Genomic DNA, 26,507 nt, shown 5'->3' with positions numbered 1-26,507 from the left:
AATGTCACTTGATTTGATTAGGTAGTACACTTTGAATTGATTTGAGGGCCTTCAAAAGGGGGACATGCGGCCCTTGGGCCACCAGTTGCCCATCCCTGAGCGAACTAATCTGGGATGTGATTATGTATTTTGACAAAAATGAATGATAGCGGTATTAAACCACTCCAGCGGAATATCAGCAGCATTTGTGCAAAGGTTAGATGTGCCTTTCATAATGTGTTAAGCTAGATGCAAACAGAAACTTCAGGTTAAGAAGTGATAGTTGATTATTACATCCTTTGAGGTAGATCTCTGTTGGATAACAAACCGTCAATAGTAGTTTTGAAGCTATGACATCATCAAGGAAATAAACATAGAAAGAATTAAGTGAATCTATCAAATTAGACATTTTTCTACAACCAAGCCACAGTTTTGGTTCTGGTCGATATAGTGAACCATCTACTCTTGATTATTCTAGCTTCACTGCTTGTCTCTGAAGCATGGTCGTGGTGGTTGGGAAAGGGTTGTGTATTGGTTAGTTGACTAACTAACTAGCTTCCTACACTACTTCCCTCAGCCTTGGATCCCACCACTGCCACCAACTGCTCTTTCCCTTCCTGCTTTATCAGCACAGACTCAGCAGTCCTGGTAGCTGCACTCTGAAGAAACCACCTCTGGCCTCTTGGCGGGGTTACATTTCCCTAGCTCCGCCATCTTCCCGGTGTAGTCAATACACAGCACGCTTCGATGGCGCACCCCCACACCACATGTCCTCGAGCATGCCGACCAGGGACCCATCTGCCAGACAGGGCAGGGCAGGTCCCCACATGGCCGGATGTCTACCGGCCGCAGGTCCTCATCACAGGAGAAGGACAAGGTGGCCCCCCCGTCCCGGCACTCCACGTTCCTTCTCGACCAACCTGAGCCGCAGCTCTTGGAGCACTCGGACCACTCCCCCAGAGCCCACTCTGCGCCCCCTAGTGGCAGAATCGCATGTAGCGAAGCTTTACCCTCAGCTCCAGGCTTGGTGAAGGGGACATCCCTGGGGAGGAAAAAGGTGTACTTGACCCTAGGGGGAGAGGCGTCTCCGGCTGTGGACAGGAGTTGGACAGTGACTGCCTGCCGGAGCTTCTGGTAACTCAGGACCCTCTCCAGGGTGGTGGAGGAACCACTGTACCGGAGTACGGCACCCAGGACTGGGATGTCCTGCTCTGCTGTGGACACAGAGAAATTCCCGTTCAGGATGTAGGAACCTTCTGTCTTCAAGGCCAGGTAGTTGCCGTCGTGTTTGATCCCGCGGTGGCTCTTTTGCTTGATGTCAATGTTGGTGGCCCCGGCCGGAATGGTCACAATGTTGTTGTAGCCAAATCTGTGTTGAATTAAATTAAGACAGAGGAAAGTGTCAGTTGAAAGCTTATACTTATCTACAGGATGTATGCTAATGTCTTTCCATGAACAGCATTTTAATGCTGTCTATGACATCAGAATCATCTTGAAAAAAAGTGAATCAGTCAACCATTTTTACGATTTTAGAGAGACAACTCTGCTCTCAAAGGACTTTCATCCTGAATATATTTGTTTTACTCACATGGCTTTATTCATCGATCCAGTGATCTTCCTGCAGGTTGTTCCATCACCCCCACACACGCCACATTTGTCCAGCTTCACACTGGAGCCGATCACCTGGTCGCAGCCAGCTTTGACGCACTGTCCCTGGACACAGATGGAGGTGGTGTCTGGGCCACAGGTGGTGCCATCAACAACCTGAAACAACATAGAGAAATATGCAAAGTATTAGCCTAAACTCCTAGAGAATTGTAAATCAAGAGTGTTGATGAGTTGGAAATTAATCAACCCAGTGATCAAAACTAGGCAAAACTGGATTCTGGTTATAATGATGTAATTTCAACAAGCTGGGTACTATTTCAAATTTGAGTAGAGTTATAGCTACCTTGGCCTCGAAGACTTTGAATTCATTGCTGTCTCTTGCTCTGCAGAACAGTTTGCACCTGTCCCTTGGTGAGACACCGTTGTACTTGGGGATCCACTGCTTGATGTTCCCATGGATGTCCAGGTATCGGTCGCTGTTGTACTTCTCACACTGCTCATCTCTGAAGCTCTTACCTGGGAGAAAGAACATGGCATATCATTATCAATCCTATCTCTACTGATGACATCTGAGCATGTCAAGGAAACTCTTATGCTACTAATTAAACTAGTATCTATACTGTATGTGATAATGCCAACTGTACAAATGTGAAATTCTATCATTGCCATGCACCATATGGAAGATGTATTTGTATTTATTAAGGATCCCCATTAGCTATACTCTTCCTGGGGTCCAGCAACATTAAGACAGTTATATTCAATTACAAATATTACATGACATTACATTTCATAACCCTTTTCACAACACATTAAGTGTGTGCCCTCAGGCCACTACTCTACTACCACATATCTACAATACAAAATCCATGTGTACGTGTGTGTAGAGTGCGTGTGTTAGCATGTGTATGTGTATGCGTGTGTCTGTGCTTGGGTGCCCACCCAATGTGATTATTGAAGTGTGGATGTATTAATCAGTTATTGATTTGGATATAGTGATTGTTGGTGTTAATTTACCATGCTCATCTTGGCAGGCCTGTATGTGACAGGACTGGTACTTGGCTCTCTGTCCCACACAGTATGCTCCTCCATTCTGTGGCTTGGGATCAGTGCATTCTCTCTGGGAAAACTCCACCCCTCCGCCACATGACCTGGAGCACAACCCCCAGGGGCCCCACACACTCCAGCCTCCGTCCACAGGCTCCTACAAGATACAACCAGACAGATCAATCAGTCAATCAATCAATGAAATTGTGTTTAGAACCCTTCAACAGTTGTCACAAAGTTTATAGGCCTTGAGTGGACATTTACATTTTAGTCATTTAGCAGACGCTCTTATCCAGAGCGAATTACAGTTAGTTAGTGCATACATTTTCATACTGGCCCCCCGTGGGAAACGAACCCACAACCCTGGCGTAGCAAGCACCATGCTCTACCAACTGAGCTACAGGGGACATGTGAAATTAAATGATTCACACTACAAAAATGGAATCTCTATGCTCAGTAATGATATTCCCTTGGCTTGTCATTTGAAAACAATTACTACATGACAGTCTTGATAAGAGTTTTTCTTTGCTTGGTTAGGGTTTTTAGTTTGGCATCTCCTGTGGCATGTTGTGGCCTGGCCTGCAGTCTGCCACGCGTGTAACTGCCTCCTGTGCGTACTCACAGCTCCTGGCATGTGCTACTAAGACACAGCATTTCATTTCTCTGGGTTTTTATGAGTTGGCTGCAACAACTCCTCTAACAGCCAGAGTGTCTGGGATCACGAGCTAGTTCCTTGGAATAGGCCTGGCTGTTTTTAAATAAACTCACTTTTTAAAGGCCTGCCCCAAATATACTCTCTCACTGTTTTAAAGGCCTGCCCCAAATATACTCTCTCACTGTTTTAAAGGCCTGCACCAAATATACTCGGCCGGGCCCTCAGACTGACATTTGAGGGCCTGAATAAGAGAGGGATTTATTATTTTCAGCTGCCACGCGACAGGGCTGGTGCTGGGGCCGGGGCCGGGGCCGGATGGGGGCACATGACGAAATGAGACTACATTCTATTTCTGAAGAACAAGTATTGAAACACAGACGGCAGCCAGAAACGATCTTTCACCAAAGCAGTGAAAATAAAAAAAACACCTGTCATGGTCAAGTGTAGACGGTGAGCGAAACAGAGCGCAAGAGAGAGAAAGTAAGAAGTGAAAGAAAGCAAGAGAGAAATCATGCAGGCTATGACATAAACACTGCATACAAAAAGCAGAGGTAGGTAGTAAATCGTTGAGGTAGCCTATTTAAACATGTTTTTTTCAGGCAGGTAAGAGCATTCATAAATCACACAATCAGACTGGAGGAGTTAGTGCCTCAGACAGAATCATCCGATCCCTATGCAGAAGGATGGAGGCTTTAGCTAGTCACTCAGACAGACAGACAGATAGACAGACAAAGACAGAATCAGAATGGTTCAGAAAACATACAGTACCTTTATTTTCTGCTGATCAGTCACTGCAGCACAGACACCTCCCTGACAGGTGGTGTTGGCCCCAGCACCAGCCCCAGCCCCAACCCAGCAGAGTGTGCCATCAGCCCAGGGCAGGCTGCCGTTCCGGGTGGTGCAGTGTGGCTGGCCCTCCTCCCGGCACCACAGCTGGCTGCAAGTCTGGTCCTCTGGGGTGTCCGGGCACAGGGTGAACTCCTCCCCGAAGGCCTGCTGGCACTGACGGTCCAGGTTGTAGGAGACACCGGGGGGATCAACAGGGAGAGGGAGAGTCTGCTCTGGAGGATCCAACAGACAGTCACCTGGGAGAGAGGAACATAAACAGGCACAGATAAGTCAATCAAATTGATTTATAAAGGCCTTTTTAGATCAGTTGAGAATCCATTATTATTTACAACAATGGTCTAGCTACATAAACAAACAGACACAGACACATCGACAGTCGTAAAAATTCCAGTGAACTCAGGGGGTGACAAAATGTCAATAAGATCTGGAGGACGTGTTAGTCATTGACTGACATTTGGGAGAGCTGTACATACAGTACTCTATTATACTGAAGGTGTTAGGAAGCCCTAGGGGGGCTAAAGCTCTGATAAAGGTGGGAACACACGTTCCTCTTCTATCAATCACCAGGAAACGACAACTGCAACTGGGTGCCAGTCTGCCTGAAGCACGTGAAATTTGACTGTTAAGTTTTAAAAAAACAAAACAAAAAAACAGGTGTACAACCATTTTAGCTTGAGGGGGCTATTTTCATAGCAGAATGGAATGGCCAAATACATTTCACTGAAAGATGTGTTTAGGGGAAGATACATTATTTGCCGCTAAAGATTTTGTTGCCAGAAGGTAACATCCTATCCAGAGGCTGAATCGGTGATAGAAATGGTTGTAGATCATTGCCAAACTTTACATTTAACTTTCGACTTTTGAAGCAGCTTTTCTTCATAAACTCTATGCACAACAATATACTTTAACTCCTGGCATGTCGGACAGAAGAGTTACTGCCTCTCTGCCCTGGTACAGTATGTTGCTTAATCCTATTTTGTTAGATCTTTTTAGTGGTATGGCCCCTTTAACAGAGGATAATTCTGCAACATCAGTTCACTATATATCTGTGGCAAGGCCAGTAAAGACAATGTGCTTGGCTACACTCGCTTTCTCTTCTCTGTGAGGGAAAACAGTTGTTAAAGCTGGAATGTGTGACTCACCAGCAGATGAGTCAGAGAAACAGAGAGAGAGAGAGAGAGAGAGAGATAGAGAGAGAGAGAGAGATATTATTTTATTACAATGTATATTGTGTACATTGTTGCTTTGGCAATATTGACGCAATGTTTTTCAAGCCAATAAAGCAGCTTGAATTTGAATTTGAATTTGATAGAGAAATTGAAGCGGAGACTGAAATATCGATGGGGGATAAATCATTGACTGAGAAAAATGTATGCTATTTCGCAACACAAATATCTGCTTTGCCTTAGATTTGCTATCTTCCATTCTAGGAGCAGGAACATCAATCTCGAGATGCCTTCTCCCAGCAATCTCAGGCATGTCTGCTGTGTGTGTGTGTCATCTGAATTATTACAGTGCTGTCTGTGTCTCTGCCCTGCCATGAGCAGACAGAAGTGAAGAGAAGAGGCTCTTACTGCAGAGAGGAGCTTACTCTCCAAGGACTGTTCGTTTGGACACTCTCAGCAAAATTACAAAGTGTGGTTTTCAGAGACCATCATTTGTGGTTGATGGAGCGAGTTTAGGCAGAGTGGGCTTTGTAAAAAGAGAGAGAAAGAAAATAAACTTGTGAAATGTTAGGGGTTCATATTATAGAGGGATTTCTCACCACTCTCTGAGTCCTAAATTACATAGCACACTCTCTGTGGCAGGTGTCTATTAACTGCATAATAACAGCCTATGGCCCTTTAAGACCAATGTCTCAAAACTGTTATTCAAATTTAATGAAACTGCAAACTGTTTTTACTCGGGTTCGGTTTGTCTGGAATGCTACCTCATGACCAAAACCAAATGAAAGCTGGGAACCACATGTGAACCAATAAGAACTAACTGTCAATACAAGATGTTTGTGTGTAGTAAGTAGTGCATCGGGGAATCATACATCTACACTTGATACAGTGGTTAGAGAGAATAAAATAGAAAAAAGAGAAGGAAGCACTGGGATAAAGGTTTGAAAGGGTATGTTATCCTACCATATCCATTGTCGAAGAACTCTGTGACATAACGGGCGCTACATGGCGACCATGGCAAGGTCCTGTTGAGGCTAAAGAACACAGACGCCATCATGTGGGGCCCGTCCAGGTGTCCGAACCATCTGATACAGTTATTAGAGTCGTCATGAGGCATGCTGAGTACATGGCCTGAGGAGAGAAAGGAGAAGATGCTGCTGAGAGTTGACGTATGGTTTACAACATCCACTTTTCTAACTTTATTCTCATTCAAGCTAGTTGGATGATTTCGTGGTTTACAAGGAACCTAATTATGATATTAGCTGAATGCAAACAAGAGGCAAAGCAGGACAGCCATGACGGGTTACTCAGGTGGAGTAATGGACATCCATACACATTGGCCCTTACTAAAGTATCATACCTTGTGAGATAGGAAACACACAAGTATGCAGTTTGTTCGATAGTGTGTTACTGTAACATACCGAGCTCATATTTCCATAGCGTATTAACATACCTAGCTCGTGTGTCACGGTGTAGGCCGCCTGCAGACCGTTATCCTCTATTACAGAGCAGCTTCTCTTGGGGTCACACATGGTGCCCACGTCAGCCATGCCCAGGGTGTCACAACTCCTCTGACCACAGATGTCCTACATAGGGGGTACAGGGAGAGAGGGCATGAGGACTTTATCACACCGGGAAAGAGGACAAGATGAGAGAAAAAGGGCTAGAGGAGTAGGGATGTCACAACTCGTCTGCCCATAGATATCCTACATGGGGTAGAGGGAGAGGAGAGGAGAGGAGAGGAGAGGAGAGGAGAGGAGAGGAGAGGAGAGGAGAGGAGAGGAGAGGAGAGGAGAGGAGAGGAGAGGAGAGGAGAGGAGAGGAGAGGAGAGGAAAAGGGCTAGGGGAGTCGGGAGAGTAGGAAGAGGAGGGACACATTTCAGACACTGATATCCAGACATTGCTACGTTTGTTCCAGACAGAGGGGGTTTTCCCCCTAAAAGTGAAGCTCTTGCCAGCAAAACATATTTGTCAGTGTTTCCATCGTAAAATGAAGCAAATACATGGCAGCCAGCAGATTTGGGGAGAAAGGAAATTTAACTGTGTGGTATCCAAAGCACACAGTGAAGGAGGATTCAGTATTAACAAGGCCATTGAAGCTCTAGTATCAGTCACCCTTACAGACAGGGAAATTATACCACAATCCAGAAGGGTACTTTGGAGACTGGAAGGGCAAAGGGGCATGTGCTCTGCACAACACAGGAGGTTGGTGGCACCTTAATTGGGGAGAACGGACTCGTGGGAATGGCTAGAGCGGAATCGGTGGAATGGTATCAAATACGTCAAACATATGGTTTCCATGTGTTTGATGCCATTCTATTTGCGCCGTTCCGGCCATTATTATGAGCTGTTCTCCCCTCAGCAGCCTCCTGTGCTACACAGGTGGAGCCCTATCTGTGCACGTGCCACCCTATCTGTGCACGTGCCTGCTTTTCACACTAAACAGAGCCAAACCAAGCTGTACTGAGCACGGCCTGGTTATACATCCACCATAGTTGCTGGAACCATGCTGAAAAGGACAATGTTAAAATAAAATATTTGAGCTAGTACAGTTTGGTCGGCACAAGAGTGTAAAAGGGTAATAGGGTTCTTCTCACCTGTCTGGTGAATTGGATAGCTGTGTCGTAATGTGCTGGGTGAATGAGATGGAATGTCTAGTGTTCTAAGTTCTCACCTGTCTGGTGAATAAGATGGCTGTATCGTAGTGTTCAAGGTGCCTCTGGCTGGAGGGGTTGAAGAGCTGCTGCCAGTTACAGAAGTTCCTGAGGGTCATTCCTCCGTTGCTGGACACCTGGGGCCCTACGTCTTCGTCCTCCACCACCAGCATCTTCACAACCACCAGGCTCACTGAGTTCTTCAGACTGGGGTGGCGGTAGACCCGCGCCGCCACTGCCATGAGAGTCAGCAGGTAATGCTGGAGAGGGAAGAGAGAGATATGCCTTTAGTAGAACTGTCAGCATTGACAGTGACACATATATTACGGAAATGTGGCTCATGCGGGAATCGAACCCTTGTGTTGCCAGCACCATGTTTTAACCAAATGAGTGATTGGAAGGACATGTGGAAGCATGGTCAACAATGACCTGACCAATGATCTGTAACATTCAACAGTTCACTAACAGTTCACTTTTAGCTAAAGGCAAAACGTTTTCTGCAATGACTTGGTGAGCAAGGCAACATGAACTCATCAACTCAATACATCTACTGAATATTATGGACATACAGTACAAACCCAGCAAACCAAAAGTGGTTCTGTGAAGGTTCCCAGGACATTCGTTAGGTCGCGGCAAATGTTCTCATAACACAAAAACTGTCCAGTCATGGTGATGATTATACCATACCATTCACCTGATGTTGCAAGAACATTCCTAGAACACATTTCATCTGTTCTTTAAAGGTTCCCATAATGTTTCATTAGGTTGTGGGAAGAGTATGGTGAGAACAATGTGGTGACATCACAAAATATATTTTCACAAAACACAAAAACTGTCCAGTTGTGCGGATGATTCTATAATGTTTATTTTAAGGTGTAGAAAACACTCACCTGATGTTACAAGAACGTTCTCAGAACACATTTATCTGGTTCTTTAAAGGTTCCAAGAATGTTTCATTAGGTTGTGGGAACATTGTGTGGACATGACAAGAGATATATTCCCAAAACACAAAAACTGTCCATTTGTGCTGATTATTACAATGTTTCTATTAGGTTGCAAAACACATTTGCCTGGTATTGCAAGAACATTCCCAGAACACATTTGTATGTTCTTTAAAAGTTCCTAAAATATGTATTTAGGATGTGGGAACATTGTGGGGATATGACAAGAGATACAGTAGTTTCCCAAAACACTAAAACTGTCCAGTTGTGCTGACATTCAGATAATGTTTGTATCAGGGTGCACAAAACATTCCTTTGATGTTGGAAGAAAGTTGACAGAACAGACTTTTTGAGTTCTTTAAAGGTTCCCAGAACATTGTGTGGGTACATTACAAGAGATAAGTTCTCAAAACAGAAAATATGCTCAGTTGTGATGACATTCATACCATTTTTAAGTTATGTTGCACAGGACATTCCCTTATTGTTGTAAGAATGAAATACAGTGAGGGAAAAAATTATTTGATCCCCTGCTGATTTTGTACGTTTGCCCACTGACAAAGAAATGATCAGTCTATAATTTTAATGGTAGGTTTATTTGAACATTGAGAGACAGAATAACAACAACAAAATGCAAATCAATTTATAACATTTTTGACATGCGTTTTTCTGGATTTTTTTGTTGTTATTCTGTCTCTCACTGTTCAAATAAACCTACTATTAAAATGATAGACTGATCATGTCTTTGTCAGTGGGCAAACATACAAAATCAGCAGGGGATCAAATACTTTTTTCCCTCACTGTAAGTCCATTTTTATGACTTTCATAGCATATTTGTTTTAGGTTTAATATAATATTCCATTGATGTTCACATAACAGAGGAAGGCCCTAAAAATGTTCAAAGACTCAAGCCACCCTAGTCATAGACTGTTCTCTCTGCTACCGCACGGCAAGCATCCAAGAGGCTTCTAAACAGCTTCTATCCCCCAAGCCATAAGACTCCTGAACATCTAATCAAATGGCTACCCAGACTATCTCCATCCCCTCCCCCCTATTACGCTGCTGCTACTCTCTGTTTATTATCTATGCATAGTCACTTTAATAACTCTACCTACATATTACCTAAATTACCTCGACTAACCGGTGCCCCCGCACATTGACTCGGTACCGGTACCCCCTGTACATAGCCTCGCTATTGTTATTTTTACTGCTGCTCTTTAATTATTTGTTACTTTTATATCGTATTATTTTATATTGTTTTTTTTGTGATTTGTTTTGGAATTCTTTCTTAAAACTGCATTGTTGGTTAAGGGCTTGTAAGTAAGCATTTCACTGTAAGGTCTACACCTGTTGTATTCGGTGCATGTGACAAATACAATTTTATTTTATTTGATCATATACATTGTACCTTGTCTTTGAGGTCCTCAGAACATTTCAAGAACATTTAGAAAAAGTTATATTTAAGTTTTACCTAACATTAATAAAACATTCTCAGCATGCAAATTTGTAGCTCCTTAAAGCATATTGGAAAACATTCCCATTAGGTTTCTCTCCAGATGTAATGGCAAATCACATTTGAGCACTAGGTGATATAGAAACACATGGAATTTTAATTTACAGGACATTTGAACAGCGTTTAATCGTACAAACACAACTATATTTATTACTCTTCATATGTTGACAATCTGCACATGTGGGGTTTGAACCTTCAATGTTTGGTTTCCTAGCCAGATAATTAACCCTCTGCGCCACCAGGGGATAGTTGTACCCCTGTGGCTTTTTTCAGTCGAATATGGTCAATCAGGACACAGAACACGTTCAAATGTTCCCATCCTCTTCATATGCGGTGTCCTTGTAACACTGTATTTAATGATTTGCTTTCTACATCACGTGTTGAAAGTCTTATGAAATGTGATTTTGAAATTAAGAAAGGTAACAAAAAATCTCATTTCATTTGAATGTTCTGAGTCCGCATTTAAGAAGCATATGAATACACAAGAATACAAGTTATTTAAAGGAAGCTCTATCCAACTAAAATCACAGCATATGAAGAGGATGGGAACATTTGAATATCTTAAGAAATTGTGTTTTGTGTCCTGATTTACCATATTTGATTATTTTTTTAAACACACAAGGCCACAGCTATCCCCTGATGGCGCAGGTTATTTATCTGGCTGAAGATTGCTGATTCAATCCCACATATTCGGTAACCATGTATCTTTTTTTAAAGAAAGTTACATTGAGGCTCAGAGGATGTCTTTATTTCATCCAGATTTCTGAATTTAGACTAACTGTAAAAAATAAAACATTGTGCAAAAATTGACTGTTCAACGCACCCAATATAATTCCTACTTTGAGATGCTTGATATGGTCCCCCCCGGCTTATTTTTCATAATCTGAAAAGCAAAAGTGATTCTAGATCAGCACTCATAGTCTTGGATACCGTGTAAATACTGTATGGGCCCAGAAGTACGCAGCATATAAAGAGGATGGGTGAAGTGATGGTGAATAACACAGTTATCAGTATTTCCCTGGGTTAGTTATGTCCAAGAAGGCTAAAAAGGATTCATGGAATTCGTGATTACGGGATACATGGATACTGCCATGGCTATATACTGAAAAAATACAATACAAGGGCGCTTCAGTGGTAGTGCAGAGGATAAAAGGCCGGTCTTGGGAACCAGACCTAGCAGGTTCAGACCTCACATGTGCAGATTGGCAAAATACTGTACCGTGCCTTCAGAGAGTATTCAAACCCATTGACTTGATCCAAATTTTGTTGAGTTAAAGCCTGAATTTAAAATGGATTACATTGAGATTTTTTTGTCACTGGCCTACACACAATACCCTGTAATGTCAAAATGAGATTATGTTTTTGGACATATTTACAAATTTATAAAAAATGAAAAGCTGAAATGTATTGAGTCAATAAATATTCAAACTCTTTGTTATGGCAAGCCTAAATAAGTTAGGGAGTAAAAATGTGCTTAACAAGTCACATAAGTTGCCCGGACTCACTCTGTGTGCAATAATAGTGGTTAACATGATTTTTGAATGACTGCCTCATCTCTGTACCCCCACACATACAATTATCTGTAAGGTCCTTCAGTAAAGCAGTGAATTTCAAACACAGATTCTACCACAAAGACCAAAGAGGGTATCGTGTGGAGATGGGTGAGAAAATAATATAATCAATTTTTAATTCAGGCTGTTACACAACAAATGTTGAAAAGGTCAAGGGGTATGAATACATAATAATGTAGTTTCTGAAGGCAATGTATGAAGTGTTGTATGAAAAGGCACTGAATGAAAAAAATTGTAATTTTTTTTATGAATAAATGCTTTTCAAATCTCCTATGAATGAAATAAAACTGTCCTGTGTCTCTACAACGCATTAGGAAAGTATTCAGACTCCTTGACTTTTTCCACATTTTGTTACGTTACAGACTTATTCTAAAATTGATTAAATTGTCCCCCCCCCCTCATCAATCTACATCCAATACCCCATAATGACGAAGCAAAAACAGGTTTGTAGACATTTTTGTACATTTATTAAAAATAAAAACGGAAATATTACATTTACATAAGTATTCAGACCCTTTACTCAGTACTTTGTCGAAGCACCTTTTTGCAGCTATTACAGCCTCAAGTCTTCTTTGGTATGACGCTACAAGCTTGGCACACCTATATTTGGGGAGTTTCTCCCATTCTTCTCTGCTGATCCTCTCAAGCTCTATCAGGTTGGATGGGGAGCGTCGTTGCACAGCTATTTTCAGGTCTCTCCAGAGATGTTTGATCGGGTTCAAGTCCGGGCTCTGGCTAGGCCACTCAAGGACATTCAGAGACTTGCGTTGTCTTGGCTGTGTGCTCAGGGTCATTGTCCTGTTGGAAGGTGAACTTTCACCTCAGTCTGAGGTCCTGAGCGCTCTGGAGCAGGTTTTCATCAAGGATGTCTCTGTACTTTGCTCCGTTCATCTTTCCCTCAATCCTGACTAGTCTCCCAGTCCCTGCCGCTGAAAAACATAACCACAGCATGATGCTGCCAGCACCATGCTTCACCGTAGGGATGGTGCCAGGTTTCCTCCAGATGTGACGCTTGGCATTCAGGCCAAAGAGTTCAACCTTGGTTTCATCAGACCAGAGGATCTTGTTTCTCATGGTCTGCGAGTCTATAGGTACCTTTTTGCAAACTCCAAGTGGGCTGTCATGTGCATTTTACTGAGGAGTGGCTTCCGTCTGGCTACTCTACCATAAAGGCTTGATTGGTGGAGTGCTGCAAAGATGGTTGTCCTTCTGGAAGGTTCTCCCATCTCCACAGAGGAACTCTGGAGCTCTGTCAGAGTGCCCAACTGGTTCTTGGTCACCTCCCTGACCAAGGCACTTCTCCTCCGATTGCTCAGTTTGGCCGGGCGGCCAGCTCTAGGAAGAATCTTGGTGGTTCTAATCTTCTTCCATTTGAGAATGATGGAGGCCACTGTGTTCTTGGGGACCTTCAATGCGGCACACATTTTTTGGTACCCTTCTCTGTGCCTCTACACAATCCTCAATCGGAGCTCTACGGAAAATTCCTTCATCCTCATGGCTTGGTTTTTCCTCTGACATGCACTGTCAACTGTGGGACCTTATATAGACAGATGTGTGCCTTTCCAAATCATGTCCAATCAATTGAATGTAACACAGTTAGACTCCAATCAAGTTTTAGAAACATCTCAAGGATGATCAATGGAAACAGGATGCAGCTGAGCTCAATTTCGAGTGTCATAGCAAAGGTTCTCAATACTTATGTAAATAAGCTATTTCTGCTTTTTATTTTTTATACATTTGATAAAATTTCTATAAACCTGTTTTCACTTTGTCATTATGGGGTATTGTGTGTATATTGATGAAGAAAAACGTAACGTAACAAAATGTGGAAAAGGTCAAGCGGTCTGAATACTTTCCGAATGCACTTACAATACAGTCCTCAAATGTGAATTGCCATTAAATCTGGAGAGAAACATAATGTGGATGCATTCCAATCTGCTTTCTTATGCTTTCATTTGCATGCTAAGAATGTTGTGGTAATATTAGGTCAAACTTAAATACACCATTTTCTAAATGCTCTTGAATGTTCTGAAGACCTGCAAGATGAGGTAAAATGTATATTGTGTGAACATCAATAGAATATTATGTTAAACCTAAAACAAATATGCTATGAACTTCATAAAAACTGACATTTCATTCTTACAACATTAAGGGAATGTCCTGTGCAACCTAACTTAAACATTGTTTGAATGTCATCACAACTGAGCATATTTTGTGTTTTGTAATGTACCCACAACCTAATGACATTTGTGGGAATCATTAAAGAACAGATGGAATGTGTTGTGGGAACGTTCTTGTAACATCAGGTGAATGTTTTTTGCACCCAAAAACATTGTAGAATCATCTGCACAGTTTTGGGAACTTATCTTTTGTTCCAAACAATGTTCCCACAAGCTAATGAAACATTACATTTTAGTCATTTAGCAGACGCTCTTATCCAGAGTGACTTACAGTTAGTGAGTGCATACATTTTTCATACTGGCCCCCCGTGGGAATTGAACCCACAACCCTGGCGTTGTTGTCGCCATGCTCTAACAACTGAGCTACAGGAGGCCTAAAGAATTCTGGGAACCTTTAAAGAACAGATAAAATGTGTTATAGGAACATTGTTGCAACATCAGGCCAATGTTTTATACAAACATACAAACGTTTGGGGAATGTTCTGTGGTGGTTGTTACAGATGTTGTGCACAACATTTTAGTGAACGCTAGAACATTCCAAGGATATTTCATCTAAAACATTTATGATAAATACATACATTTTATCAAAACAATTCTCTGAATGTTTTTGGTATGTTATATTCTTAGTGTAAGATAAAACCCTAACTAGAACTTAACTTGTGAATCTAGGTTAATGTTATGGAAATGTTCCCGGTTTGCTGGGAAGGCACTATCAATTGTACACTACCTAGATGTTGTCAATAATACTTTAATCCTGGATTAATTTCACTGCTTAATTAATTGCAAAGAGATCTGACAACAAGCACTTTGCAGGCAGTCAGAGAAGGGACCCAAATCCATAAGCCAATTGGAATCAAATGTTTAAACATTTGTGTTTTTATTTCCATCAATAAAATGGGAGGAAGGGCCACAAAAACAAACCTCTTGGCTTGCTCTCATTCCCAGATGGTTTATACTCAAACACAAGACCCTGTGCCAACATTTTTATTTAACGTTTCATATAGACACAAACTTAGTCAGATTGTATAACATCACACGATATATTAAGACCAGAATGTCTCCATCTTTTCTGAGGTTAGTAGGTATTGACAGAGATATAAAATTAGCTCCAAGAGTATTGGGACAGTGACAATTTTTGTTGTTGTTTTGGCTCTGTACTCCAGCACTTTGGATTTGAAATTATAAAATGACTATGAGTACAGACTGTCAGCTTTAATTGGAGGATATTTTCATCCATATCGGGTGAACCTTTAGAAATTACAACACTTTTTGTACATACAGTGGCTTGTGAAAGTATTCACCCTCCTTGGCATTTTTCCTATTTTGTTGCCTTACAACCTGGAATTAAAATTGTTTTTTGGGGGGTTTGTATCATTTGATTTACAAAACATGCCTACCACTTTGAAGATGCAAAATATGTTTTCTTGTGAAACAAACAAGAAATAAGACAAAAAAAACGGAAAACTTGAGCGTGCATAACTATTCACCCCCCCAAAGTCAATACTTTGTAGAGCCACCTTTTGCAGCAATTACAGCTGCAAGTCTCTTGGGGTATGTCTCGATAAGTTTGGCACATCTAGCCACTGGGATTTTTGCCCATTCTTCAAGGCAAAGCTGCTCCAGCTCCTTCAAGTTGGATGAGTTCCGCTGGTAAACAGCAATCTTTAAGTCATACCACAGATTCTCAATTGGATTGAGGTATGGGCTTTGACTAGGCCATTCCAAGACATTTAAATGTTTCCCCTTAAACCACTCAAGTGTTGCTTTAGCAGTATGCTTAGGGTCATTGTCCTGCTGGAAGGTGAACCTCCGTCCCAGTCTCAAATCTCTGGAAGACTGAAACAGGTTTCCCTCAAGAATTTCCCTGTATTTAGCGCCATCCATCATTCCTTCAATTCTGACCAGTTTCCCAGTCCCTGCCGATGAAAAACATCCCGACAGCATGATGCTGCCACCACCATGCTTCACTGTGGGGATGGTGTTCTCGGGGTGATGAGAGGTGTTGGGTTTGCGCCAGACATAGCGTTTTCCTTTATGGCCAAAAAGCTCCATTTAGTCTCATCTGACCCTGAGTACCTTCTTCCATATGTTTGGGGAGTCTCCCACATGCCTTTTGGCGAACACCAAACGTGTTTGCTTATTTTTTTCTTTAAGCAATGGCTTTTTTCTGGCCACTCTTCCGTAAAGCCCAGCTCTGTGGAGTGTACGACTTAAAGTGGTCCCCAGGGTTATCTTTGGTCTCTTTGTTGCCTCTCTGATTAATGCCCGCCTTGCTTGGTCCGTGAGTTTTGGTGGGCGGCCCTCTCTTGGCAGGTTTGTTGTGGTGCCATATTCTTTCTATTTTTAAATAATGGATTTAATGGTGCTCCGTGGGTGTTCAAAGTTTCAGATATGTTTTTTATAACCCAACCCTGATCTGTACTTCTCCACAACTTTGTCCCTGACCTGTTTGGAGAGCTCCTTGGTCTTCATGGTGCCGCTTGCTTGGTGGTGCCCCTTGCTTACTGGTGTTGCAGACTCTGGGGCCTTTCAGAACAGGTGTGTATATACTGAGATCATGTGACAGATCATGTGACACTTAGATTGCACACAGGTGGACTTTATTTAACTAATTATGTGACTTCTGAAGGTAATTGGTTGCACCATATCTTATTTAGGGGCTTCATAGCAAAGGGGGTGAATACATATGCACGCACCACTTTTCCGTTATTTATTTTTTAGAATTTTTTTTAACAAGTTATTTTTTAAATTTCACTTCACCAATTTGGACTATTTTGTGTATGTCCATTACATGAAATCCAAATAAAAATCAATTTAAATTACAGGTTGTAATGCAACAAAATAGGAAAAACGCCAAAGGGGATGAATACTTTTGCAAGGCACTGTAGTCCCCCCATTTTAGGGGACCAAAAGTATTGGGCCAAATTCACTTATATTTGTATTAAAGTAGTAAAAACGTAAGTATTTGATCCCATATTCATAGCACGCAATGACTACATCAAGCTTGTGACTCTACACATTTGTTGGATGCATTTGCTGTTGGTTTCAGATTACTTTGTGCCCAATAGAAATTATTGGTAAATAATGTATTGGGTCATTGTGGAGTCGCTTGTATTTTAAATAAGAATAGAATATGTTTCTAAACACTTCTACATTAAATGTGGATGCTACCATGATTACGGATAATCCTCAATGAAAGTGTGAATAATGATGAGTGAGAAAGTTACAGACGCACAAATATCATACCCCCAAGACATGCTAACCTCTCACCATTACAATAACAAGGGAGGTTAGCACTGCTGCTACTCTGTTAAGTATTTATGCATAGTCACTTTAACTCTACCCACATGTACATATTACCTCAACTAGCCGGTGCCCCCGCACATTGACTATGCAACGGTACCCCCCTGTATATATAGCCTCCCTACTGTCACTTTATTCTATTGTATATATAGCCTCCCTACTGTCACTTTATTTTTTACTTCTGCTCTTTTTTTTTCTCAACACTTTTTTGTTGTTGTTTTATTCTTACTTTTTTGTTTAAAATAAATGCACTGTTGGTTAAGGGCTGTAAGTAAGCATTTCACTGTAATGTCTGCACCTGTTGTATTCGGCGCATGTGACCAATAAAATTTGATTTGATTTGATTTGATTTGATTTGCTTGTGGGGTATGATATGTGTGCGTCTGTAACTTTCTCACTCATTATTATTCACGATTCTTTCAGGATTATCTGTAATCAGAGTAGCATCCACATTTATGTAGAAGTGTTTGGAAGCATATTCTATTCTTATTAACAACGATGTCAGATATTTGGTTTAGTTGTCACTCAAATGTCTATCACTGCGCTTTCAACCATTTAAAAGCACAGTAAAGTTCACATTTTAATACGTCAGATATTTTGGTTATTTATACAACAGATTAATGTGTTATCACTTTGCTTAATCTAATAACAGAACCAAATGACCTGGATTGCAGTTGAGATTACATTAAAAGTACATGGTGCAAGTGATCAATGCCGTTCGAGATTCTGCGCAGATTATTACAGCAATTGTGAAGATCTCCACAGATCTGCGATGACCTATGCATGCTCTCTTGAACATGCACGCTTTATATTATTACATAATAAGAAATGTATAATAACAGTAACCTCAAAATGTGGCCATGGATGTGTTACTCATTTTAAGGTTGAATGTTACATCAGTTTGTAAGATAGCCTATTTACTGTAGCCTATTTACTGTATTACAAAACGTTGTTGTCTGATGAAAACCTTTAAACAAACTTCTTGCTAATAGTATTTTCTTTTTTTAAATTGAAAGCAGTAACTTCCCTCAATGTACTCTGAACATTTCATGGCTCTAGGACCAAGAAAATATATTCAAAATAGCTTCTGAAGTTTCATAACTGTATGTTCGTTAATGGGAAAATGTGGTAATTTTTTTCAATTTCCTGAAAAGTTTCTGTTTAGGAGATAAGAGGTTTTCATCGGACAGCGACGAAAAGTAATATTTATATTTTTTTTACATTTCTTTTATTTTTTATTTTTCACCTTTATTTAAACAGGTAAGCCAGTTGAGAACAAGTTCTCATTTACAACTACGACCTGGCAAAGATAAAGCAAAGCAGTGCGATAAAAACAACAACACAGAGTTACATATGGGGTAAAACAAAACATAAAGTCAAAAATACAACAGAAAATATATATACAGTGTGTGCAAATGTAGCAAGTTATGGAGGTAAGGCAATAAATAGGCTATAGTGCAAAATAATTACAATTAATATTAACACTGGAATGATAGATGTGCAAGAGATGATGTGCAAATAGAGATACTGTGGTGCAAATGAGCAAAATAAATAACAATATAGGGATGAGGTAGTTGGGTGGGCTAATTTCAGATGGGCTGTGTACAGGTGCAGTGATCGGTAAGGTGCTCTGACAACTGAGTGAGGGAGATAAGTGTCTCCAGCTTCAGAGATTTTTGCTATTTGTTCCAGTCATTGGCAGCAGAGAACTGGAAGGAATGGCGGCCAAAGGAGGTGTTGGCTTTGGGGATGACCAGTGAGATATACCTGCTGGAGCACATACTACGGGTGGGTGTTGATATACTGTATTTATTTATATAATATTTTATTTTTGGTTGAGTTGGAGACGTGAATCTAATATATAGTTTGTTAACATGGCGACAAGTTGATTGGCTATTTATTGTGTTTCAAAAGTTATATGGAATTGTGTTTGGTTGTCAACGCAACCAAATATCAACATTTGAAAGAGATTTATCTTCTGTTTGGATAGTTCCATCTGTGCCACTGACTTAGTCTGGGTTTAATTCCAGTTTGTCTACAAATTATTAATTGATATGTTGGATTCACATCTCCATCTCAACCGAAAATCTAAGTTAAAGAATAGGACTAAATAAAATCACATTTGAAATGGACATTCAATAAAGTTTTATTTGATTTAGTCCTATTTTTTTTTACTTAGATTGTGCGTTGAGATGCAGACATGAATCCAACATATCAATTATTAATTTGTAGACTTACTGGAATTAACTATCCAAGCAGAAGATGCATCTCCTTCAAATGTTGATCTTTGGTTGCGTTGACAACCAAACACAATTCAATATCACTAAATATAATTACATTTCAAATCGATCAGAGCTTGATACCCTAGGCCTATACTCCGAGTCGGTATTCATGTCATAAGCAGGATTTCCCCTTGACCACGCCCATAAATTGGGGAAAAACAAACATTTGTTCCCATTGACCCCATTGTAAAAGAGCCAACTTCGTCGTTGATTTTTTGTGATACAGAAATAACAAAACATGCAGAAAAGCTGCTGTTGTTCAGTGTATGTGTAACTAGGTAAAAAAAATCCCGACCTACGGTTTGCAATGCTCCCACGTAGGGAAATATAGCCTTCGTTAAGAGCCCTGTGGTTTCAGGCTATTCGGCGTGGGAGAGTGGGAAATGTGGGGACCCGGTGTCCAAGTAGGCTACACGTAGCTATGTGTGTGGGAAACATTTAATCACAGGTAAGACATTTAACTCATTTAGTATAGTCTGTTTGTAAGTCCACTCACTACTTGTAGCTTTATAGTCAGTTTGTTTGTGTTGTTGGTCTTGGCTAGCTTAATGTTCTGGTAGCTAGTTAGCACTCACTCGTCATGAAAAGGGGCATGAGGGAAGCCCTACAATATTACGTTTTTCTAAGTAGTGAGAATGCTCAGGAGCAGGCAATGTTGAAAAGTAATCTTTAGACATGTTGTACTTTTCTTAAATGTAATTTTGTAATTGACTAAAACAAGCAGACAAGAACATTTCATTTAAAAAAGGTCTAGTTTTTGATGTGAGCCAATGGGATAACCAGGGGTTGTTTTCCCCACAGGCGGGTGGGGCCACAACGTTCTATTTAATACCAACTGGGACTATTAAGTCTATTTTTATTTGAATTCTGGGTTGAATTGACACAGTATTTTATTTGAACCTTTATTTAACTAGGCAAGTCAGTTAAGAAAACATTTCTTATTTACAATGACAGCCTACCCCGACCAAACCCTCCCCTAACCCGGATGACGCTGGGCCAATTGTGCGCCACCCTATGGGACTCCTGATCACGGCCGGTTGTGATACAGCCCGGGACCAAACCTAGGTCTGTAGTGATGCCTCTAGCACTGCGATGCAGTGCCTTAGACCACTGTGCCACTTGGTAGCTGTTTATGACTTTGCAAATGCTATTTAGGCCTAAATAGCATAATTGATAATATATGAGTGATAAAGTATGGTCACATTTAATTGCTATGTTAAACCTATACCCTCTGGAATTATTTTGATAGCAATAGTGAATCTATTTAGTTTTTAAGTGGAGATCACTCAACAAGCATTCTTACGATAGCATACTGGTAATAGTCAGTGACAAATATAACAGCTAAGCAGGGCTTGGTTCAATCCCTGGATGGTAGACCAAAGGGTAGCTTTAGATATATCAACTCTCCAGTAGGAGGTGCTGCACTTTTTTTTCCTTTTGATAGTGGATATAAGTTGAAGATCTGACATTGTTTTAAAGGTAAGAATGCAACATATTTTATACAAGGTTTGTCTATGTTGAAATTTGGTTACCATGATGACATAATCCTGTGGTTGAAATGTCACCCTCATAACAACAGTTGATGACTTTTTTCAAATCAAATGTGTTTTCTACATAGATTCCACATAATAATATGCCATTTAGCAGACGCTTTTATCCAAAGCAACTTACAGTCATGCGTGCATACATTTTTACGTATGGGTGGTCCCGGGGATCGAACCCACTACCCTGGCGTTACAAGCGCCATGCTCTACCAATTGAGCTACAAAGGACCACCCACATCACAATACATTGGCAAATTACGTTGAAAGAACATTGATTCAACCAGTTTGTGCCCAGTGGGGAACTTGACCCAAGCCAAAATACCAATTAAAATGCCTAACATTTTGAAACAATGCTCTTTCAATTATTGACAGAGGGGATGCTTTTGGGGACTTGCAGACTAATTAGGCCTATTGTAGACCTACTAGAAAGTAAAAGCACATTTGTTCCCCGGCTTGGCATGATAATGAATAACTCATTTTGATCATTGCATTTGCGGGAATCATTTTTCTTACTTTCAATATAGCCACATGGCCATTGGGGAGTTTTTCAAGAGAATTGGCATTTCCGACAAGCACTGCCTGTCATGGTTGTGAGAATGTGGGATGATATTGGAATTGCACAGTCATACACACTCCTCTCATGAGTCATTACATTTACATTTACATTTTAGTCATTTAGCAGACGCTCTTATCCAGAGCGACTTACAGTTAGTGAGTGCATTCATTTTTTTTTTTTATTATTATTTTTTTATTAATTTTTATTTTATTTTTTATTTCATACTGGCCCCCGTGGGAATCGAACCCGCTGCCCAACCTGGTCTTAGAGCATTTCGTTTTATTCTGTACGTAATTCCACGATGTGCAAGTACCACAATGTGCAATTTAGTATGATATGTTACATTTTGTATGGTATTAACTTGTGATTACAATTGATATATTATGATATATTATGAATTGCAATTCATACAATATGTTACGAATTACAATTCGTAACATGTGCAATTCATAAAATATGTTATGAATTTGCAAAATGTACAATATGTTATGAATTTGCAAAATGTATGATATGTTACGAATTCCGTTTAGTTGTTGCTAACGTTAGCTAGGTGGCTAATGCTAATGTTAGCCAGCTGGCTAATGTTAGCTAGGCAAGGGGATAGGGTTAAGGTTAGGGTTAGAAGTTAGGTTAAATGATTAAGGTTAGGGTTAGAATTAGCTAAAAGGGTTAAGGTTAGTCGTTGCAAAGTACCTAAAAAGTACCAAATAGTTGCAAAGTTGCTAATTAGCTAAAATGCTGAAGTTGTCCATGATGAGATTGGAACAAAGGTTGCTAGACATTTGCGTTATATGTCCATCCACCCTTCTTTTGTTTTTGCCTTAAGTAACCTTCTATCTTATGTAACCATACCAAGTAACATATACTAATTTAGATTTCACTGATTTACGTTTACTATGTTTACGCCTTGTCTATGAGACCAGGCTGGGCTGCCCTGACAGTTCCATAAATGACTTTCAGGGCTTATTTCTGTCTGGAAAATTAAACTGCTTTGGAAACCCTTCGTGTGTAATGACGCGTTTGGACATGTGCCCATCACATTGCAGCCAATGCCAAAAAATATATATATATTAGTGTATTGGTTTATAATTTTAGTTAATTATATATGCAATTTGTGGTTATCAATTTGTGTCAGTTCATGCCCTCACCTTTATTTCGTCTCCATAGAAATGTGTCATTGAAGCGTCTGCTACGACCAGCGTCTCGATATATCTTGGAGAGGAGACAAACCGTCGCTTCCGTCCCGTCGCTCTCTCAGCATCATCAACAGGAGATGAAGTGCCGTCATCTGTGGCCAGACGGCTCTTATCCTTCACCTGATCAAAAGCTTGGAAAGTCTTGGAAGTCTTTTGTGCGTCGGTCAAAACTCTCCTTTTTATAACGTGCACCTGCAAGAGTGATCTCTCTGTTTTACCTTGGCCAAGAACTTTGGGTTTAATTAGATACTCATACCCGTGCGCTATGAAGGACCCTTGCATCCCGTGGCACAGGCTCACCACGACAACAGATTCCTGGTCGGTGTCCACATTCCCTGAGTAGAAGCAGCCGGTAAGGTCGTCCCTATTCCCTTCTGTCTTGGTGATACCACCGGTAAAATGTCCTGATCTGGTGCCGTTGAAAAGCGCAGCCAGATGTTTCGATTGTATGTGCTGAATGGTTAACGTTGGAGCAACAAACGAGTCATCCGGAGTCAAATTCAGTGTGAAGTCCTGGCCGAAAGCTGTCAATCTGAAGCTCTGTTCCTCCTCGCTCCTTTTCCATAGCCGACCGATGGTCTTCACACTGTTTCTGACGGGTATGGTCTCCTCCGAGTGAAACAATTCCGACAGCACAACGTTGGTTAAGGACAGGGTTAAAAAAGTGATATGCAAAGTTGAACCCATTTTATTACTACCACAAGCACCGTTTCTATCAAAGAAACGATGTAAATGTGTGTTAAGATTTTTTTTCTTCTTAATATAGAAATTGCAATGAATAAAGAAGAGCGCGTATGACAGGTACCATACAGTCTTGGGTGCTCAACGTAAAATTGCGCTATAAATCTTATTCGTAAAAATTAAACAACCACCAACACATCTATAACAGATGCAAAACAGTAGATTATACTAAAAATAAATAATTCGTTTTATAGTTAGTTGAAGTCAGGGCTCGAGACCTGTAGCAGACTGAATAAGCGGCGACTGCTCGTGACTGTGGTATTTATACAGCCTCGCTCTTCTAAAACATAGGCCTATGTGGTTTATTTTTTTTATATCATTTGCTGCTGCTCTCCCCACCCCCTCGTGCTTACAGAAAAAAAACATCAACTAAAATCAAATTGATCCAATGGGACCACACTGGCACGCCCACTCTTCAATAGCTCCAACAGATATTCTGGACGGGAAAGCATAATCGGGATCCTTGGGACGTTCCTGGACCGCGTCAGGTCGAAGTAATACCAGTAAACCGTTGGCTCAACTCACTCCATAGCTCTCTATTTCAGCGGCAAACTGCAGCCTACGTCTGAAAATATAATAACATCTCTTCCAGAACTGCATGCGCACTCTTAAGGCTCGAGTCTCATCTTCACGTTCAATCTGACCAGACTGGACCAAAGACAGTACAATATTTAGAACCTCTGTGACTGGACTGTTTACCACCAAATATTTTATTCGAGCTCATAGGAAGCACTTACATAGATTACATAATAAAGCCGGAAATGTTACAGAGAGGAAAGACTTGAGCACATTTTTCTTTCTCTGGAGTTATGTTGTAGGCTGTGCTTGTGCTGCTTATTCATTCTCAGTGACTGACTGAGCTCGACACGTGCACATTATTTAGGATCAGTAGGCAGTTTATGGCTATAAATAAATAGACAGTTATTCATAATTAATCATTCATAGCCTGGTAGTAAAAATGTTAAAATGGTATATGCCTATTCGTTAAACAACAATAATAGTGTAATAATGGTGTTTTCGTTAGACACATTCAATTAAGTTAAAACACCCCTACATCTAACACACTTTGGTTGAAATGTGGAGTTAAATAAAAATGCCACAATTACAATGAAAAAAATGCAATCGCATCACATTGACTTTGGGCCATTTAATATGCTTCGATGTCTATTACATATTTCTCTGTTCCCACTTTGGCCAATTTACAATAGGCTACTTTATCTCGAAGTCTCTATGAAGGCGCCAGCTAAATTATCATAATGACCAATGATAAAACAAAAGTATTATTAAATTATACGTCTTTTAACCACGATGTGGCAGTGTTGTTTCACAATTCAAATGTAGGCAATTCTAGTGATGGAGCTGAAGCCCATGCATGTTACAAAAAAAAACATTTAAATGGAAAGAAATCAAACAAATGATGCACACAATTAAAACGTAATAGTTAATGGATAATAGCAGCTAATTGTATTCAATTGATTCGATTAGTCTTGTATTGTTAGACCATACCTATTTCAAATAGGGGACACATAGACATGCAGTCTTGTATTGTTAGACCATACCTATTTCAAATAGGGGACACATAGACATGCAGTATGGAAGTTGTGTACATGATTCTGCCTATTAGCCACAAGATGTCGCACGTGTATCAGCCTCCAGAATATTGTATCTAAAACGAGGACTGGCTGGACACCGTCAGGCATCAATCTCAATTAAATTGAATGAGTTTTGCACAATCTTGATAGAGCACAAACGTTAAGTGAAAGTACCCACCACATCACATTGTTTCACTTTGTTAAGGTTATGTTGTATTATTATTTTCACTGTTCCATGGTAACAGTAGGCTATGGTGTTACATTGTAGGCTATAAACTCGTGTTGAACTTGAATGGACTTTTCCCCACTGATCTGATGATGATGAGTATGATGATTGTGATAGCATGATTACTTTATAATCAGATATAGCACCTACACACTGTCTCACAGCCTCAGTTATACTACAGTGCATAGGCATGCAGCCCACTAGTTTCAGTTAATTATAAACCCTAAGAAGAATGTGTCAATTAAGCACAAGATTACAATTACGCACACCATCCACGGACACTGATGTTTGTCTCTGAGCTCGTCTGCCGATAAGATGATCATATTTGTATTATCAGTGGGTGTTGGAGCATAGCCTAGATAGATCTTACTAATTCACGAAGCCATGTTATAAAATTACATGTTGTAGAATATAGGCACTGGGCAGTAAACATATCCAAAATATATCACTCATTTGGTGCTGCGCTACTTTGCTTTGGATGTTGCGTTGGATACAGATGTGCTGTGGAGGCAGGCTGCTTGCCATGCGCTGCATAGCACAGCACAGCACAGCCCCAGCTCGAGGGGAAAGTGGGTGGAAACCCGGTTTTTCTTGTGCGGCGCCGAATTGGTGATGGTAATACAGTACAGAGTTTCAAGTGGTCGCAGAGTAAACCTTGAACTGAGACGCATAACCAATGAGCTTTCCCGAGCGCCTCCCCCAAAACTCTGTTGTCACTAGTTACCACAGCCACAAAGTCAAAATTGGCTATATTGTAAAAATTAATTAAAATACAAATTAGCTTTATGGTCTTAATTTAAGGTTATGCTTAGGCATGAGGTTAGCAGTGTGGTTAAGGTTAGGGCTAAGTTTAGGGTTAGGTTTAAAATCAGATTTTAAGATAAATGTAGAGATAGGCGGGGTTAAACCA

At 40.6% G+C, this 26,507-nt stretch overlaps 1 protein-coding gene across 1 annotated transcript; it reads right to left on the bottom strand.

The window, feature by feature from the left end:
• Positions 1-615: 615 nt before the first annotated feature.
• Positions 616-23,725, bottom strand: adamts8a (ADAM metallopeptidase with thrombospondin type 1 motif, 8a; the record flags this gene model as incomplete). Its single annotated transcript, XM_084178953.1, has 9 exons — positions 616-1,348; positions 1,568-1,743; positions 1,931-2,103; positions 2,602-2,788; positions 4,055-4,371; positions 6,265-6,432; positions 6,755-6,887; positions 7,976-8,215; positions 22,991-23,725. 9 exons carry the CDS (start codon positions 23,723-23,725, stop codon positions 616-618), a joined length of 2,862 nt encoding a protein of 953 aa, XP_084035079.1.
• Positions 23,726-26,507: the final 2,782 nt, after the last annotated feature.

The sequence above is a fragment of the Coregonus lavaretus genome (assembly GCF_964263955.1).
Source record: "Coregonus lavaretus genome assembly, chromosome: 15".
Classification (NCBI taxonomy): Eukaryota; Metazoa; Chordata; class Actinopteri; order Salmoniformes; family Salmonidae; genus Coregonus; species Coregonus lavaretus.
This window is presented reverse-complemented; position numbering and strand designations above follow the sequence as displayed.